Consider the following 20,548-nt stretch of genomic DNA (forward strand, 5'->3'; position numbering starts at 1 on the left):
AAATTTTATTGATAAAAACATGGATTATTTAGATAATAAAAAAAGCGTTAAAATAGTAAATAATAACAATGAAACTCCAAAAATATCGGAAAAGCTTTATAAAAAAAGTTATATAAAGAGTAAGAAAAATGATGAAGTTAAAATTGGTTCAGAATTGTCATCACATAATGACATATTACAATTACCTAGTATATTAAATAATCAGATCAAAATAATAAAAACAAATGAAAGTTGTTTTAAAGATTATATTGTTTTAAATAATTTAGGAAAAGGTACATATGCAGAAGTATGGAAAGTTAAACATAAAGTAACAAACGAAATATTTGCAGCTAAATTATTACAACCAAATCAATTTCCAAAAGAATCTTTCAATAGAATAGTCGAAATGTTTACTAAAGAAATAATTAATTTATCTATATGTCAATGTCCAGGTGTAATTAAATTACATAAAGTTATAGGAGGAAAAGAGGGGTGGATACTTATACAAGATTATGCTAATGATGGTACATTATGGAAAGAAAATTTATCAAGTAATATGAGCGAAGCATTTTTATATTTCATTCAATTATTACAAGGTATGTGGTATATACAAGATATGAATATTGTACATAGAGATTTAAAACCAACTAATATATTAAGATATAGTAATAAAAAAATTGTAATAGCTGATTTTGGGTGGTCTGAACATATTGATTCATGTAATTTACATCCAAATGAATGGCCAGGAACATTAGAAATAAACCCTCCTGAAGTTTTAAGAAATACTGGTCCTATGACAGAAAAAATTGATAATTATGCACTTGGAATGAATATGATTTTATTCATATCTGGTAGATTCGTTTGTAGACAAAAAGGAGTAGAATGTTCTAAAGTGGCTCAAATAATTTTAAAAACTGTTCATAATTTAAGATATTCTAAACCCCCTAGTAGATTTAGAGAAAATTTAAAAGCATGGGATTTATTTGTTAAATTAACATCATCAAACCCTAATGAAAGATTAAGTTTACAAAATGTTTTAGATCATCCATGGGTTACTGAAATGTTAAATAATTTTAGCTTGCAAAATTCTAAATTTTTATGGCATGAAAAAATCAAAACTCGATGGATTTATCTTTTGTCAAATAATTGGAATTTTTTTAAAAATATTTCATCTATTCCTAATAGTAAAATAAATAAAATTAATGATACAAAAAAAGATACTAATGAATGTGTTGTTAAATCACTTCCTACATCTAAAGAAACGGTTATTACAGATATAGATACACAAAAAAATGGAGATGATAAAAAAAATGGTAATACAATTATAAGTGAAAATACTAATACTTCTTCTGGAAAAGAAAAATATTCAAATGCTGCTCTCAAAAAGGATTATGAAATTTTGTATTACATAATGAAAAACAATTTTAAAAATAAAGTTAACTGTTGTTCTGTAAAAAGAACCGATTCTATCACTAGTAAAAATGCTGAAAATAAATCTGAAAAAAAAAAAAAAAATACTACAAAAACGGATATAATTAACACTAGTAAAAAAAGTGAAAATAATAATAACCAAAACTATGATTCTTCTGAAGATGAAGATGATACAATAATTCACGACGAAATAAAAAAAAAAAAAAAAGAAACACTTGCAGTTAATCATCATATTGAGAATACTAATGAAAATTTATTAAAAAAAAAAAAACCTGAAAATAATATAAAAAATATAAATTCATCTATATATATTGATGAAGAAATTGATCATTTTACCAAAGATAATGATAGTATAAGTAGTACCGGAAAAACTGCAACAACAACTACTACTATTACAACTAATGGAAATAATAACTGTGTGAGAAGAAAAAAAAAAAATGGAGAAGACATTCAATATATCGGAACTAGCCAAACAAAAAATAATGTTATCAATGATGGAAATAAAAATGAAGAATATAATAATATTTTACAAAAAAAAAAAACATACAAATATGATAAAATAATAGTTTTAAACAATGAACTTAAACAACGTGAAAACAAAAAAGGAAATTCTAAAATAAGTGAACAATATGAAATTGTCAAAGAAGATGAAAATGGAGAAAATGACGAAAATGACGAAGATGATGAAAATGATGAAAACGGTGAAAATGATGAAAATGATGAAAAAAAAAAAAAACTAGCTAAAGAAGTGAAAAATATGAAATATAACTATTGTAGTAGTAATGAAAAAATAAGTTTTTTGGCAAATAAAAGTAAAACCCTAAGTTTTAAAAATAACGAAAATATTAATAATGTAATAAAAAATAATTCAGTTATTGCAAATTATAATAATAAAATTAATAGTTCAATTCATCAAGTTAATAAAAATGAAAATACAAGTTTCGAAAATATAGGAAAACAAAATATTTATCTTGGCAAAATATATTCAGATAATTACCCAAATTTTAATGATATAAAAATTCCTGAATTATTTAATACAGATAAAAAAAATAAAACACAACAACTTGAAAAAAATAAAATAAAAGAAAAAAATTCTGATAGTTTTAATAATTGTAGTTTTCAAAAATTCAAAGAATCTAAAAATAATAATTTTCCAAAATATTTTATAAATGAAGAGGTCTTAGATAAAATTAATAAAATTAGTAAAATAAATAAATTAAATAATAATGCAAAAGTTAATAAAATTAATAAGCCACATCAGTTTGTAGATGCAAGTAATGAATTAGTATCAGAACAAGATATTCATATAAATAATACACACATACAAAAAACTAATAATTTAGACACAATCCAAAAAATTAATAAATTCAAGCAAAAAAAAGAAATGTTTACAAAATATTGTTTAAAACAAGTTGATATACAAAATCAAACACAAAAAGACGATACTGAAAAAGATCAAAACCACATAAAACTATGTACTAACAATTTTAATAATCCAGGGAAAACTATTAAATATATTTAAAACTTATTAAAACCCTGCTAAAGTGAAACACACTTTTGTGTTAGATAAATTTAAGCAATCCAAATTATTACTATTTTGATTCTTTACAAACATATGGAATTTATGAAATTTATGAAATTTATGGAATTTATGGAATTTATGGAATTTATGAAATTCGAATAAAATAATCATCTTTAAAATGAAAATTAGTCTACTAAAACAGAATCTACGCAAAATATACGCAAAACCTACGCAACCATAACAAACAAATTCAAATCGTTTCTATAAAATATTACCTCATATTACTTCATATCAGTTAATTGCCCCGAGCTAAAAATGGTAAATATATACATATCATAATAGTAACAACACAGTTCAACAGACCAAAAATAAAATATAATAAAATATAATATAATGCTACTTTATCAAATTATTTTCAAAGCTATACAACATATCAACATTTAGATATCATTTTAATAGTAATTGTATATTTATTATATCGCGATTCAACATACAATTTTTTTTTTTTTTTTTTTTTTTTTTAACTGAAGTTATACAAAAGTTTTAATGAAATAAAAACAAACAATATAAAAATAGCTAATGATAAATGCACAGTTCATAATAAATATGATAAAAAATTTGGAAAATAATGGAAAAGGAATTATTTAACTACTATATCCAAATAATTATACAATTAACACATTTATATATGATGAAAAGATAACCAAATTACAAACAAATATGTATCTATCTATTCTAAATATTTTATTATTTTGTTTATCTGAAACTGTGGATATTTGAATAGGATGATACAAAATGTCTTGTTTCTAATTTGAAGTTTTTTTTATTAATATTATATATTTCAAATATATCTTATGTAAAACATATTTTAGAAAAAAAAAAAAAAAAAAAAAAAAAAAAATAGACAAAGAAATAGACAAAGAAATAGACAAAGAAATAGACAAAGAAATAATTAGCTATTCACATATAATTACCAAACTAAAAATATTTCACTAAAACCTGTTTAGCTATTATAATACATACTTTTTTTTTAATTGTTTTTTCATTATATAAATTGAAGTCAAATATATAAAATTAAAATTGAGAAAATGAACAAGAACAGAATATATATACAAATATCTTATGTTTTATTTTTACACAATTTTTATGATTAAATATGTTATGCATATATGTGGTGTCTTATTATTGGAAGGAGGGCTAATAATTAATAAAAATGTACAAAAAAGCACAAAAAGGTACAAAAAAGTACAAGAAGGTACAAATAAATATAACCAAATAACTATTATATACATGCATCATAATAACCCAATTAGATATATGGCAATATTTTTGTATTTTTTTAACCTGACTTTTTTTTTTTTAGTTTTTTCTTAGTTTTTTTTCTTTGGTTTTTTTTTTAGTTTTTTCTTAGTTTTTTTTTAGTTTTTTTTTAAATTTGTTTTCAAAACTGTTTCTAATAAAATATTTATTTTTCTAAAAATTATATCATAAGGATTAAAACAATAACTCACAATTTGTAGAAAAATAAATTGGAGTTTTATAATTTAAACATTTCTTTGGTTATATCTTTTTTATCCTCTTTTTATCAAAACAATGAAAATTTTCCTATTTATTTTTTTACTTAAATTGGAATAACTATATATATAATGATTATATAAAACATTTACTACTATCATTTGGTCATATTATCATTGCCATTGTTCTACCCATACATTTCTCATATTTATTAGCTACATATAAGCACACACAAAACAGTTAAGAGAAATTGTTGCATTGATGTGATTAATTATGTGTATATCCTACTTTATTCCTTATTTTTTTCCTTTTTTTATTTTACTTCTTATCCTACTTTATTCCTTTTTTCATTTCCATTTCGTTTCGTAGGAAAAAACACAAATACTATAACCCCTAATTTGTATTAACTTAATAACTATTTATAATGGTCAATTAAAAAAAAAAATGTCTTTAAATATTTGAACTTAATCGGTATCACAGTTTTAAATATTCCCCCAACCCGTACTTGTGTTTGTTACATTGTGCGTTGCACTGTTAAATAATTTACATGTTTGTATAAAAACATAAAAAAATAAAAGAATATATTATAATTTAAAAATAAAATAAATTCAAAAAATTGCAAAATAAATAGAGAAAAAAATTAATGTAAAATAACAAAAAATTTCAGTAAAATTGCCAATACTAATACAAAACATTAAATTGAATAAATTGTAATTTACATACATATTTGTATGATAAAAATATATTTGTACGAATTATTACACTTAAAATTTTCAGTAGTAGTAATAATAGGTTTCAAAATAAATAATTTATATTTTTAAAAGTATATCCAAACTTAAATATAACTTGTATTATTTATCCAATTTTTTATAATTTGTGTATAAAAAACTTTCCTTTAAAATATATTCAAATTTTTTTTTTTTTTTTTATAACGAAATAAATAAATATTTATGGTTAATAATAATAATCTTCCATATATAGGGAGTTCTAATATATCGAATTAAAAAATTAATTTTCACGTATCATCTATTCATTCATTTATTCATTCATTCATTTATTCATTCATCTATTTATTTATTCATTCTTATGATTTCATACAAACTGCCTCCCAACGCATTTGTACGCTATAGCAAACTTCATTAAGGAAGAAAATCGGAAGAAAATCGGAAGAAAAAGGTTGAGCAGGTTGAAAAGGTTGAAAAGGCTGAAAAAGGTTGAGGAAATTGAGCAGGTTGAAAAGGTTGAAAAAGTTGAAACGGCTGAAGAATACGCCCACAGAGCCAGCTAGCCAGATATATGCCAAAAGAACACATTAAGTATCTATTAAAGTATGTTAAAACAAATGGTAATAAAAGATAAAATCCAAAGAAATTTGCTAAAAGGCACAGGATGCGAAGATGATAAATTTTTTGTAAACCCTCATAGTGGGGATAAAGCAAATATATTACAAGAAACTCGTATATTTTCAAGTTCCCCATTAAATGTTCAGAAGTGTATAAAAATATTGACAAAGATATTATATTTGATTAATAAAAATGAAACAAATTTAACATCTCAAGAGTGTACTGAAATATTTTTTAATATCACAAAATTATTTCAATCAAATAATGAAAGATTAAGAAGGATGGTATATTTAGTTATTAAAAATTTACCAGTAAGTGAAAAAGAAGTTTTTATTGTTACAAGCTCTTTAACAAAAGATATGAATTCTTCTAATGATTGTTATAGAGCTAATGCAATTCGAGTTTTAAGTCAAACTATTGATTCAATATTAGCTGCACAAATAGAAAAATATTTAAAAACAGCAATAGTTGATAAAAACCCTTTTGTATCTTCTTCTGCTTTATTATGTGGTTTAAATTTATTTATTAACACATCTAGTGATATTGTAAAAAAATGGACCAACGAAATTACAGAATGTGTAAATAGCAAACATCCCATGATTCAATTTCATGCTTTAACATTATTATGTTCAATTAAATATAATGACAAATTAGCTTTAGAAAAAATTATTAGTTCTTATAGTAAACGTTCTTCTAACTTATCAGGATCTTTAGCAAACTGTTTACTTATAAAATATGCAGCACATCTAATATATCATACAGAAAAAGGTGATGATATTATAAATGGAAATAATTTATCTGTTAATTATAATAATGTTACACAAAATATTAATAATACAAATATACATCCAACTACTAAACTTTGTTTTGATTTTCTTAAATTATGTTTAAAAAATAAAGATCCAATTGTATTATATGAAGCTATAAAATATATAATTGAATTAGCAACTTATGATGTAAATGGAAAAAATAGTACTACTATATTTAATGTTGAAATATTAACAGATTGCATAAAAGTTTGTAAACTTTTTTTATCATCATCTAAAATAATTGAAAAATTTTGTATAATTAAAAAAATAAATAAATTAGCACATTTTAGACCCACTATTGCATCTAAATTAAATGAAGATATAGAACCACTTCTATCTGATGAAAATAAAAATATCTGTGTTTTAGCATTTACAACTTTATTAAAAACAGGAAATGAACAAAATATTGATGAATTATTAAATCAAATAAATACATATATGAATAATGATAATAATAGCTTATTTAAAATACAAATTATACAAGAAGTTAAGAATTTATGTTTTATATATCCAAATAAATCGAAAATTATTTTAAATTTTTTATCAAATAATTTAAGAGATGAAGAATCATATAAATTTAAATCTACTATTATAGATACAATCATACATATAATAACACAAATACCAAATACAGAAGAAAACGCAATTTTACAATTATGTGAATTTATAGAAGATTGTGAATATAATTCTTTACTCTTAACTGTTATACGATTTTTATTATTGTACATTCCAAAAACAAAAAAACCTTCTAAATATATTCGTTATATTTATAATAGATTAATATTAGAAAACTCTACTATACGAGCAGATGGAATCTATGCTTTATTTTACATTGCTTTGAAATGTCAAAATAACTCAAAAGATATTCTATTCTTATTTAAATATTTATTAGCCGATAATGACGATGAAGTAAGAGACCGAACCAATCTCTTTTACCACATCCTCAAAAAGAGGGTTCAAAATGACGATGCGGAAAAAACAGAATCAGATGTAAAAAACGAATGCGAAAAAACCGAGTCGGGTGACAACTTTGTGAACCAAATAATTTTCGATAATAACCATTTAGATATCGAAAAAATAATTGTTGGAATTTCAAATCATATACAAAATGATGTAGAAACAGAATTCGATCACGACCAAATTAAAGACGATTTATTATACACAACAGAATTAAGCAAAGAAGGGTTAGGATTGTCTCAAAATGTTTATTCAAAAAAAAAATCATCTTATTTTGAATCGCAAAATAATACATCTAATATCCCCAAATCTGTTGAACATCTAACTGATCAAGCATATATCGAAAATGTATCACCATTTATTGAAAAATATAACATGGGTTCATTAAAATCAATAACAAAAAATACACCATTAACAGAAACAGAAGCAGAATATACTGTTTTTGTAAAAAAATATATTTATATTAATTATATGGTTCTTGTTTTTACTATTAACAATACACTAAATGATCAAATATTATCCAAAGTTAATCTCCAAATGAATTCTCATGAAAAAAAATGGACCATACTTGAAAAAACAACTATACAAAATTTACATTATAATCATCCACAAAATTTGTATATTTTACTTAAAAAAAATATTCCTTTTAACATTTTATTAGATTCTACTGATTCAAATTCTGAAACAAAAATTGGTTACTCAACTCAGGTTGGTACTGGCGATAATGATAATGGCAATAATGATAATGGCAATAATGGCAATGGCGATAATGGGGACGGTTTTGATGTTAGCGAAACATTCCAATGCTCTTTACATTTTTATGTTAAAGAAGATGAAATGGATGATGGATATCCAGATACATATTCTATAAACAATTTAAATATTCAAATAACTGATTTTATAATACCATGTAATTTACGAAATTCAAAATTTAAATTATTATGGGATAGTATGAATCAATATAATTCAGAATATACAAGTAAATTTAGTTTAAATTTTGAAAATATTCAATTAGCAGTTACAGGTTTATTAAATATTTTAAATATGTCACCATGTGATAATACTAACATTGTTGACCCAAATTCAAATACACACAATATATTATTATATGCAAAATTTTTAAATGAATCAAATATATTGTGTATGGCATCTTTAATATTTTCACAACAATATGGATGTCTTTTGAAAATTATATCAAGATCTACAAATAAATATCTTTCAGAATATTTAATTAAATTTCTGGAATAAAACACACAAACATTCCTTCCCTATGATCAACTATTCAAACTTATCTACACACATATAACTATCTATTTATATACATATTTATTCAAAATGTAATATACAATTTACTATACCCTTTTATCAACATATTTTATTACATTATTTTTTTTTAAGTTATATTATTATCTACATTTTACCCACATATTTATGTACGTATATTTTTCCGAACAGACTATCCAAATAAACCTGGAATTTTTTTTTTTCTTTCTATATATATGCATGTATATCTTTTTAGTCAAATTTATTTTTCCACAAACAACCCCTAAAAATAATGCAACCCCATAAATTTTATAAAAATAATGCAACCCCATAAATATAATTTTATTTTATTTTTTATTTTTTCTTTTATTTTTTCTTTTATTTTTAAGGTACGAATTTATTTTCGTTGTAAATGATTGAAAATATTTTGACTTTTTTGTAGTTGCCTATGCACAGTTACACACATTTTAAATTTAAGACAAATTATTTATTTCGTAAAAAAAAGCAACAAAAATGGGTATATCATTAAAAAAAACAACAAAAATTGTGTATATCATTAAAAAAAAAAACAAAAATAGTGTATATCATTAAAAAAAATTAAATAGTGTATAACCATATCCCTTATTAACGAACATTTTGAATAGTTTTGTTTTGTAAAAAAAATAATGTTGCGAGCTAAAAAAATCAAAAAACCTGATTTCTTCACCCTTCCATTTTATGGATATCCAATTAAAAAAAAACAAAAGAAAAAAAACTATTACCTAAAATTAAATCATATAAATGAAATAATCAGATATATATCTAAAGTAAATAAAAATCAAATGGATGAATTTATTTCTCCACAGATTACTAAACAACACTTAGAAAATAAATCTCCAAAAAATGTGTCAAAAGAACAGAAAATGAAGCAAAAAATGAAGCAGAAACAGAAGCAGAAACAGAAAATGCCTGGGTTTGTTATTACTCCTGAAACAGAAAAACAAAATATCCAAAATAATAAATGCATGTTAAAAAAAATTAATGGAGAATTGCAAGAATTAAATAATTTAGACACTTGTAAAATATTAAAAAATTATATACCTTATACTAAAACAACCAAATTTAACATTTTTAATAATTCGAAACAAAGAAAACACTTTTCTTATAACCATTATAATTTAAATAATTTTGATATTCTTCCAACTATTTATCAAACTCAAAATTCTAACACAGATTTGGTCAAAAAATGTAGAGAAGCCTCACAAAACCCTATAACTGATCTCAGGTAATTGTCTAAAAAAATAATAAAATTATAAAAAAAAGCTATACACTTACACAATTCAAAATAAATTACGAAACGAATAAATACACACACATTTTTATTGCAGTAAACATTGTAAATGCTCCAAAAATCAAATGAAAAAAATCAAAGAGGCATTAAATAATGATCTTTATTTAAGTTAGTTGTAAAAAAATGATAAAAAGAAAAAAGAATTTTTGTGAAAACTCAGCAAGTTAATATCTCTTGACCTTGTAAATGTGTATATTATATGTGTATGTATGTATTTTTTTTTTTTTTTTTGCAACCTAGATTTGCCAAATCGAAAAAATGAGCTCTCAAAATATTTGGCATATCCTCGTGAAAAAATACAAAGAACAATTTGTAGTAATAAAAATGCCAAAAAAAAAATCACCAATTCGAATAGATGCTTAAATAAATCTCAAAGTATCCCCTTTCAAGTGGGTAGTACACATTTCCAAACGCGTCAACCAGATCCCCACAAAACAGTAAGAAAAAAAAAAAAAAAAAAAAAAAAAAATACACACAAACAAATAAAATAACCCAAATAAATGTGCGGAAAAAAACTCTGAACAACTTGCGGTTCTAAAGACGACACTTCGTTTAGTTCAATTTGACTAACTTTCCTTTTCATTTATTTTAATAAATAATAAGACAGACTGGATGGGAGACCATGATAAAGTACAAAATTCCTCGCACACAAATATATGTATAAAGCCACAAAAAAATGCAACTACAACGTTAATAAATCACTCAAGAAACATGTTAATCAGCAAAATAAAAAGTAAATAAAAATATATTATTAGTTTTAATTTGTTTATATTATATTTGTCTAAAATATAATTAATATTACATTAATAATGATACATACTTTTTTTTTCAGATACAAGAAATGATTTCATTTCTTTAGAAACAAAAGAAAAAAAATTAATATCTACCCTTCCAAATCTAAAACATTATTTTATGAGTTACGACAAATTAAACAAAATGCAAAAAATATCTAACGATGTTCATAAAAATTGCAATCAAACACTTATTTATCCCAAAAATAAATTATCAGAAAAAAAAAAAAATTGTGAAAATTTGAATCACAACTTAGCAATTCAAAAGGTAATATGTACACAATTATTCATTTTCAGCCCGTGCCTACACACATGCACATGATACATTTCGAAGTTTCTTTTTTCTTGCTACGCTTCACAGCTCCTATACCAAACGGACCGAATAAAGTCGATTAAAAAAAAAAAATGTATCGAAAAAATTAATAAATATAAAGTAATATACAAAAGTGATGATTTCGTAAGTATATATAAAAACGAGAAAAATAAAAATATAGACAACGATACAGTTGATTTGGCTAGTTTATTATGTACACCTGGATATGTAGGTAATTATTTAGATAAATCTAATTCAACAAATAATGATATCTTTGATAATAAAGAAAAAAATAAAATGTCTAAAACCAAGTTACTACAAAATGAAGAACCAAACTTATCTTTTGTAAAAAATAATTTACAAGTTCCAAAATATTACAACATAAACAATTCCTTAAATATTCCTAAAGAATCTCAAACAAGCCAAAAATTTAATAATCAATTTCGAACTAAACAAAATGATGATATTTTACAAAATATGACTAAAGCTATAAATAGTTCCCCAACTCTTAATCTCGATTTACAATATATTACATTTTTTACTGAATTATTAAAAAATAAAAAAAAACACATATTATAATTTATTACTTTGTCTACCTAAAATACTTAAAATCTTTATTTCATATATCAAAAATAATGTCACTTTTTTTTTTTTTTTTTTTTTATTATTTTCAAACATATCAATTAAAATGTATCAACTATTACCCCATCAAAATCACAATATAATTAGCGAACAAAACAATACTAAATTTTCAAAAAAAAAAAAAAAAAAAAAAATACAATTTTATTATTTTCTTTATTTATTACCAAATCAATATTATATTTTTTAACTAAAAAAAAAAACAACCAAATTTTCCATACCACATTTTTTGTTTATGTGCAAGTGCCACTTTAATTCAATTGTTATACAATACTTTTCAAATTCGTTTTTTTTTTTTTTTTTTTTTTTTTTAGAATTGTGTATTTATATAATAATTAATTCCTGCGGCCTTTACGCAGAATTCATAAATATATCTAATTTGTTTTAACATATTCAAAAAGTATATACATACATATATAATATAATTACTATAAATATATACATACATATAATAATATAATTACTATAAATATATACATACATATGTTATCACTATTTATGAGATAAACATATACAAGTAACAAAACAAAAACTTTCCTCCTTATTTAAAAGGACAAAAATACAATTATATATATATAAAACAATATATATGTCAATTTAGTTATTTCATTATTTTTTATATACACATATATATAATTATTTTTTTTTTTTATTTTCCTTTCATTTCCTTTTTTTTTTTTTTTTTTTTTTTATTTTGGTTATTTTATTTATTTTAATTTTTTTTTTTTTTTTTCTAAAAAATACCTTATCAAATAATTACATTTGTATGTAATCCCCATTTATCCAAAAAATTAATTAAAAATAAAAAATATTAAAAACGAATATATATATGTATGTATGCCTATTTATACATATTTTACAATACTATAAAATGAAACTCATAGCTTTGTATATATAAAATATACGGAAAGAAGAATTATAACAACTTGTAACGATATTATGGATATATCAAATTTATTTTTATTTTTTAAAATTATAATTTAATTATTCAAAGATTAATTCTTAATTATAATCCCTATCAACATAATGGACGAATTTCAAAGTACATATAAATCGTAAAAACTTTCATTTTGCATTTAAAAAGTTGAAAAAAATTGTATAATATCTTATATAAGCGAAAAACCTTAACACGTTAATAAAATGCGCAAAAAACGAAAAAAACGAAAAAAACGAAAGAACTAATGACCTAATGAACAATCGCAACCAAAAATATATTATTCATATCTGTATTTGCACACTTTTATATTCTCACTGTTCAATATTTACCACTTTTCAATATTTCCAAAATCTGCATATACACACATTTAAACCCCATAAATATATTAAGACGACTCTAAATTATTATTATATATACTATGCAATCATACATGTATTATATCCCATACTATATAACCCACCATGCTTTATCCATTTTGTTTTCCACTTCTCAGATTCCGGACTCAATAAGTACAAGCTTGTTTTTTTGGGAGAAGTATGAATAAAAGCATAAAATTATATACTATTCATTTTTTTCCACTTTTTAATTTTTCCCATTTTTTCCACTTTTTCCATTTTAGCAAGCGGTTGGAAAAACATCCATAATTACAAGGTTCATGTATGACACATTTGACAATAATTATCAAGTAAAAAAAAAAAAAAAAAAAAATACGCCTGCACACGTGATGTAATATAACATAATATACCATATTTTGTTCCTCTTTTTTTTGCAAAGTCTACAATAGGTATCGATTTTTTGAGCAAAACGTTGTATCTGGATGAAGGGCCAGTAAGACTTCAACTTTGGGATACAGCCGGGCAAGAAAGATTCAGAAGTTTAATACCAAGTTATATTAGAGATTCTGCTGCTGCTATTGTTGTATATGATATTACAAATAGACAATCATTTGAGAATACAACAAAATGGATACAAGATATTTTAAATGAAAGAGGAAAAGATGTTATAATTGTTTTAGTTGGAAATAAAACCGATTTGGCTGATCTTAGAAAAGTTACATATGAAGAAGGTATGCAAAAAGCACAAGAATATAATACTATGTTTCACGAAACAAGTGCTAAAGCTGGTCATAACATAAAAGTCTTATTTAAAAAAATTGCAGCAAAATTACCAAATCTTGAAAATAATAATAACCATGAAGCTAATGTTGTTGATATACAACTAACTAATGATATGAATAATAATGAAAAAAATATCCTAAGTAAATGTTTGTGTTAAAAATTGGATAAACTCTTATTTGTTTTATACATATATATATATATATCCAATTTTGGAGTTCTAACATATATGTTAATCATATTAATACACTTTTTTTTAAATAAAAATGTATTATCACACAAAATATTATCATATTGAAATGTGATACTGCGTTAAAAAAAAAAAAAAAAAAGACAATATACACATCAATCTGTATGTGTGTATTTATTTTTTCGAAATTTTATTATACAATATATTTTTAATGTTTTTTTTTATATATATAATTAGGAATGATAAAAATTAAAAAAAGAGAAAATAATAATAATTGTTTTTTATATTTATACAATGTATGCATGTGATAAAAACTAAGATGTCTTTATTCCAGTTTAAAATGTTTTAGTTTTTTTTTTTTATTCTTCATCTTTTAAGATATAAAAATTCTATCATGATCTTTTCACAGATTGGCTAACTTTACAATCAGGTTAATATAATTATTAATGTGTTCATAATATAATTGTATTTTTATTGTATAATTATTCCAATTTTGGATATATATTTTCAAATTTACATTGCCTGTGCATAATTCAGGGAATTATTTTATTCCCTGTTCAGGTCTTTTCGAATATTCCCTAAATTTTGGCTAGTTATATACGGAATTTTTTTTTTATTTCGCTACTTTCGGCTAGTTGTATGCGGAATATTTTTTTGATTTCGCTACTTTTGGCTAGTTGTATGCGGAATATTTTTTTGATTTCGCTAATATTGGCTAGTTGTATGCGGAATATTTTTTTTAAGTCGCTACTTTTGGCTAGTTGTATGCGGAATATTTTTTTATTTTGCTACTTTTGGTGAGCTTATTGAAAATAACAAATATTTTTTTCAAAATCATAATCAACTATTTTAATTTTTCCAGTATTTTTTTTTTCTTTTAATAGTTTATATTTTGAGGAATTATGTTCGACTTGTACAATTTGTTCTAAATTTATTGTATTATTATTTTTTTCTTTTTTAATATAATTTTTTTTCATATTTATTATTTCAACTTTTGTATTTATATTTTCTTTTTTTGTATTTATATTTTCTTTTTTTATATCATTAGTTTTAGTGTCAAATGGTAAATCAAAAATCAGTCCATGCGTTTCTAATTTTTTTTTAATTGCTTTATAATCTTCATCTTTTGGATTGAAATCTAAAATAACAAAATGTTCAAAAGATTTTTCATTTTTCTCTTGATCATTATTCTTGATTTTTATTATTTCTTCTCTAGTTTCGTCTTTTTTCTGGTATTCATTTTTTTTATTTTTTTTCTTAACTTTTTTTTTAACTTTTTTTTTCAGCTTTTTTTTTTCGTAATTATTTTTGTCATTTATCACAACCACATTATCAGCGGAGTTCACATTTTTTTCAATTTTCCTTTTCTTATTCAACTTGTTTTCATCATTATTTTTGTTACACCCTTTGTATGTATTTATATTTTTTTTCGAAAAACATTTATTCCTTTCTATTCTTGCACTATTACTTATATTATTACTATAGAAAATATCAACTTCTTTTGTATTGTGTTCTAATCTATTAGATGTATTTTTTTCCACTATTTCAGATTTTTTATCATTTTTCTTATTTTTATGTCCCAACGTTTCAGAGGCACTATACAATTCATTTTCATTTTCATTTCCATCGTCATTTTTTTCATTTCCATTTCCATTTCCATTTCCATTTTTTTCCCATTCAATTTGGAAGTGGTTAGAAAGTAGAGAGCTGTCTACTAATTCATTTTGTTCACGATTTCTGATTTCAATTTGTTTTTTTTTTGATAAAGGTAAATAAAATAAATTTTGTTCATTTTTATTTGTAAATCTATTAATACTTTTTGATGCGCTTTCTAAAAATTTATTATAAATATTAAGATTGTGAGGAATTGAAAAATTAGTGTTATATTTATTTTTTTTAAGTAAAATATTATATTTTTTCATATTTTTAAAATAATTATTATTTTTTACAACCTCGGTTTTTATACTACTATTAAAATGCATATTATTATAATTTAACAAATCTACTTCATTTTTATCTATTTTTTTTCCATTATATTTATTTGTATTATTTGGTGAAAAATATATTTCATTTATAATACCATCGTTAGATTCAAAAATGTCTATTTCATTTTTTCTTTTTTTACTACTTTTTATACAATCTTCTTTTATTTTTATATCACTACATTTATTTATTTTATTAGTATTTCCATAATTTTCACCATTTTCAACATTTTCGATTTCTTCATGATAATTATCATTATTTAAAAGAAGCGTAACTAAAGCATTATGTCCTAACGACTCAATTATCTCGGTTTTTTCGTTATTTTCGTCATTTTTATTGTTTTCCATTTTTATAAAACAACAAAATTGTATATTTTACTACAATTTTGTAGAAACAAACAAATATATTTATAACCCTACATATCTATACCCATGTATATTTATTTTATTGTGGGAATGTTATAAATAAATAAATAAATAAATAAATTAATCAAATTAATCAAATTAATCAAATTAATAAAATTTCAAGCTTAAGCATATAATAAAAAAAAAATATTATTTAAATAAGGATATATAAAAAGACATAATTTCAAATGCATGCAAAATATAATTTACTCAAAAGTTTATAACAAAAGATAGGCATAACAAGTTACACACACATATCTCTATACAAACAAAATATTTTGCAAATATTTATGCACATTGTTTTCTCATTTTTATCAAAGCACAAATTTGTGTAATAATATGCCACACTGTCAAATTGGAAAAGTTACAAAATTGGCAAAGCTGACAAAGTTGGAAAAGTTGACAAAATTGGCAAAGCTGACAAAGTTGACAAATTTAATTATGTGCATATACACATATATCCAAAATACGAATAAATTATAAAAAACTTTCTATATATATAGAGAGGTATTTTCCTAATCTCAAGCTAGTATTTTTTTTTCCAAAATATTTTTATTATTTTTTTTTGTAAATAAAGTCGGATACAGTTATACAAAAAAAATTTAATTCACACCATAGCAATACGAAATGTTACTAGGATTTTTCTTTTCACATTTTTTCCCTTTACTTGCTTACTTCAATTTTAGTAATTTTTTTTAATTCACATCCAATTCAATATCAATTTTTATTGTTTATTCATTCATTTATTTGCTTCTTTTTTTTCTTCTGTTTATCTCGTTATTTCACTAAAAATATTATTTTGTTCATTATATTTATTGCTCACATTATTTTAACTTTCTAAGAACTTTTAGTTTAAACAAAAAATGAAGCAAACATAATAGATATAAAAAGCTAGTTATTCTGCTTTTTTTTTTTTTTTTTTTTTTTTAAGAAATGGTTCGATTTTTATCATTATCCATTTTAACATATTTTGTTTTGTTGGTTAGAAATATATCATGTTTTATAAACTATAAAAATATAAAAGCTTACAATGTGATAAAAAAGAATAATAATATTTCTATACACAATGAACATATAATCAATAAAAAGAGTGTAAATGTTATGGTCCTTAAATTTAATAAAAATAAATATCCTGTTAAATTTTTAAAGAAAACACAACTTAATACATTACCAAATAATAAATCTAATTTCACATTCTATGGTGAAACAGATGTAACACTATTTGATAAGCTTATGGCATCGACTGCTTATATTCTTCCATATATAGATGCAATTCAAGTAATTTCTATCCCTCCATTTGGGCTATAATTATCACATACATATCTACAACTTACCAACTTACTATTATATACATACATATACATATATATATATATGTATGTATATTTATTTATTTAAATTATAGGCGTATATGATGCCCCTTTTAAATATGTTACCACTTCATTTACACAAGTAAGACATTATTTTTTATGCAACTCTTGAATAGAATTAATATTTTAACAAAATACATATCATTCTCTTTTATTTTATAGATACCTTTTTTTAATCGAAAAATTTAACAACATATATGTATCAATTCCTTTCTCTTCCTTTGCCACTTTCATGGGCTTATATTTTATGTTTGTTAAAGAAAACAAATTCAATTTTCATTATTTTATTAAATATCATCATATGCAGGTATTATTATCAACATCTAATCAAAAAAAAACAAAAAAAAAAAAAAAATAAAAAAATAAAAACAAAACAAATAATGTACCAACTTGTGTATTTTCATTTACTCTCTTTTTTTTTTTTTTTTTTTCTCTCCCTTTTTAGGGCTTAATATTGTCTATGTTTGGATATGCCTTAGCCTTATTTTATTTTCGAGTTTTTCCATATTCATATAATGATACAGATATATTTAATTTAACAGTTTTATATTCAAGTATGATAATTTATTTTGGATCATTAATTATTCCTTTTATGGCTTCTTTATTAGGATAGTAAGTTTTTTGCATATCACAATAATTTTTATTTGATTCAAAAATATTTATATTAAAAGATGTGTATATATAAATATTTTTGTGTATGTTTCTATTTTTCATTTTCTTTTATAGTTACATCGAAATACCAGTTATATCAGATGCCATCAAATTACATATTGGAGATAAAAAAAAAAAAGAAAATAAAGAATTATAAAAATTATTTTTATAAATTTCAAACTTTTTCACTTATCAAACATCTATAACCTCTACATATAAAATCTGCGAATTTTTTAAAACTTGAATTCTATAAGTTTTTATTTTTTTTTATATATAATTATAAGAAAGTACCATGGTACAGTTTTTCAAAAAAAAAAAAAAAAAAAAAAAAAAAAGTCATATAAAATTAAAAAATGGATAATTAACTCTGAAATAAATATACAGAGTTTTGTCTATTTTTGTTTAAATCACGAAAAATATAATTATACAAAGATAATACTCAAATTTGTTTGGGAATCATAAATACGCGTTTATCTATAACATTTTTCATTTATTAATTTTTTTATTAATTTTTTTATTAATTTTTTTATTAATTTTTTTATTAATTTTTTTATTATTTTTTTCGTTTTCATATTTTCCATTATCAACTTATCAACTTATGTAATCCTTCAAAAAATAAACAGTTTTTTTGTCAGAAACCCTTTTCCTTTTAACAGCAATTTCGTCTAATATATTTTTTATATAGTTTGATGGTATGTTAAAACTTTTAGAAAAAAAAGAAAATGGAACTCCTTTTTTTCCCTCCTTTTCAAATATTTTAAACATACTAATTTTAGTTTTATCTAAATCAAAAACATGCATTTTTTTTGCTTGTTTTGTTTTTTGTTTAGATGCTGAATATGAACCAATGTTATTCTCATTTTCCATAAACCCTCTTTTATTATTTTTACCATATTTATTACTATTTTCAATATTATTATCTCTTGGATCTTTATTATTTAAATTGCTATTCGACCCATCCTCGCTCATATTATAATATTTGAACAATGTATGAGAAGAATCAATATTATCTTCATTTCGGGTTTCTATAATAGTATATCTATCTTTTTTGATATTTGTTTTATAATGTCTTTCCTTTAACACTAAAGAATAATCTTTATCTAATGTTGGTAAAAATGAATATGTGTAATTACAATTATTTATTATATCAGCACAAATTACATAATCTACTGTTTCTTTATCACCTTCTAAATTATCTTTACCTTGATTCATATTTTCATTTGATTTATTAACCAAATTGTTGTTATTATTATTATTATTATTTACAGAGTTTGCATTTTTATTGCTTATTTTCAATGAAACTTTTTCCTCTTTTAGTATATATGTACTTACTGTACTATTTTTATTACATGGCAATTTTTTTACATCATCACTATCATCTTTCTGGATATATATGGCTGATATTTCATTATTATTTTCTTCGAGCAACCCAACAATATCTTTATCATTACATTCAAGCCATTTATTTGCAACAAATTTCGGAACTTTTATTAACTTGATACTATTACTTTTACTACTTATCATTTTTATTCAATTTTATAACAAACAAAAAAAAAAGAAAAGAAACAAACAAACTAACAGCAATCCCTTTTTTATTTATATTTTTTATTTATTTATATTTTTTATTGATAGACAAACAAAATAATCAAAATATAACTAAAAAGTTTTCATGAAAAAACATGTCCTTTATATAAATATGATGATTTCCCTTAAGTATATATACATGCTGAAAAGTATTGCTTATTATACAAAAAAAAAAAAAATAAAGAAACACCCCCAAAATATCCATACATACTTATATGCATTTATAATCCCATTTTGTGAAATATAATTTGCATCACTTTCTTTTTACGGAAACCTTTCCTTGATATTTGCTGAAAAATTTGACCCTTTTTTGTATATAAGTTTGTTCATATTATTTATATGCAAATTTAAGAAAACTTTATTTCAAATATCAAAAATATAAAATCATCAAAATCGACAAAATATTTTACATAATATCATTA

At 22.0% G+C, this 20,548-nt stretch overlaps 7 protein-coding genes across 7 annotated transcripts; 5 read left to right on the forward strand and 2 right to left on the reverse strand.

Annotated features, from left to right (window-relative positions):
* Positions 1-19: 19 nt before the first annotated feature.
* Positions 20-2,932, forward strand: PY17X_0905200 (uncharacterized protein; the record flags this gene model as incomplete). Its single annotated transcript, XM_721370.2, has 1 exon — positions 20-2,932. One exon carries the CDS (start codon positions 20-22, stop codon positions 2,930-2,932), a length of 2,913 nt encoding a protein of 970 aa, XP_726463.2.
* A 2,845-nt stretch (positions 2,933-5,777) lies between these two features.
* PY17X_0905300 (coatomer subunit gamma) lies at positions 5,778-8,804 on the forward strand (the record flags this gene model as incomplete). The annotated part of the gene is made up of 1 exon (XM_721371.2): positions 5,778-8,804. One exon carries the CDS (start codon positions 5,778-5,780, stop codon positions 8,802-8,804), a length of 3,027 nt encoding a protein of 1,008 aa, XP_726464.2.
* Positions 8,805-9,484: 680 nt separating this feature from the next.
* Positions 9,485-11,832, forward strand: PY17X_0905400 (conserved Plasmodium protein, unknown function; the record flags this gene model as incomplete). Its single annotated transcript, XM_022955901.1, has 6 exons — positions 9,485-10,083; positions 10,187-10,257; positions 10,390-10,586; positions 10,753-10,882; positions 10,982-11,208; positions 11,302-11,832. 6 exons carry the CDS (start codon positions 9,485-9,487, stop codon positions 11,830-11,832), a joined length of 1,755 nt encoding a protein of 584 aa, XP_022812118.1.
* Positions 11,833-12,918: 1,086 nt separating this feature from the next.
* Positions 12,919-14,104, forward strand: PY17X_0905500 (ras-related protein Rab-6, putative; the record flags this gene model as incomplete). The annotated part of the gene is made up of 4 exons (XM_022955902.1): positions 12,919-12,934; positions 13,323-13,363; positions 13,449-13,514; positions 13,604-14,104. 4 exons carry the CDS (start codon positions 12,919-12,921, stop codon positions 14,102-14,104), a joined length of 624 nt encoding a protein of 207 aa, XP_022812119.1.
* An 833-nt stretch (positions 14,105-14,937) lies between these two features.
* On the reverse strand, positions 14,938-16,464 carry PY17X_0905600 (conserved Plasmodium protein, unknown function; the record flags this gene model as incomplete). The annotated part of the gene is made up of 1 exon (XM_721375.1): positions 14,938-16,464. One exon carries the CDS (start codon positions 16,462-16,464, stop codon positions 14,938-14,940), a length of 1,527 nt encoding a protein of 508 aa, XP_726468.1.
* Positions 16,465-17,454: 990 nt separating this feature from the next.
* On the forward strand, positions 17,455-18,699 carry PY17X_0905700 (apicoplast import protein Tic20, putative; the record flags this gene model as incomplete). Its single annotated transcript, XM_022955904.1, has 5 exons — positions 17,455-17,799; positions 17,927-17,973; positions 18,054-18,198; positions 18,337-18,503; positions 18,618-18,699. 5 exons carry the CDS (start codon positions 17,455-17,457, stop codon positions 18,697-18,699), a joined length of 786 nt encoding a protein of 261 aa, XP_022812120.1.
* A 434-nt stretch (positions 18,700-19,133) lies between these two features.
* On the reverse strand, positions 19,134-20,066 carry PY17X_0905800 (transcription initiation factor IIF subunit beta, putative; the record flags this gene model as incomplete). Its single annotated transcript, XM_718526.1, has 1 exon — positions 19,134-20,066. One exon carries the CDS (start codon positions 20,064-20,066, stop codon positions 19,134-19,136), a length of 933 nt encoding a protein of 310 aa, XP_723619.1.
* Between the last annotated feature and the right edge of the window lie 482 nt (positions 20,067-20,548).

This window comes from Plasmodium yoelii, assembly GCF_900002385.2.
Source record: "Plasmodium yoelii strain 17X genome assembly, chromosome: 9".
NCBI lineage: Eukaryota > Apicomplexa > Aconoidasida > Haemosporida > Plasmodiidae > Plasmodium > Plasmodium yoelii.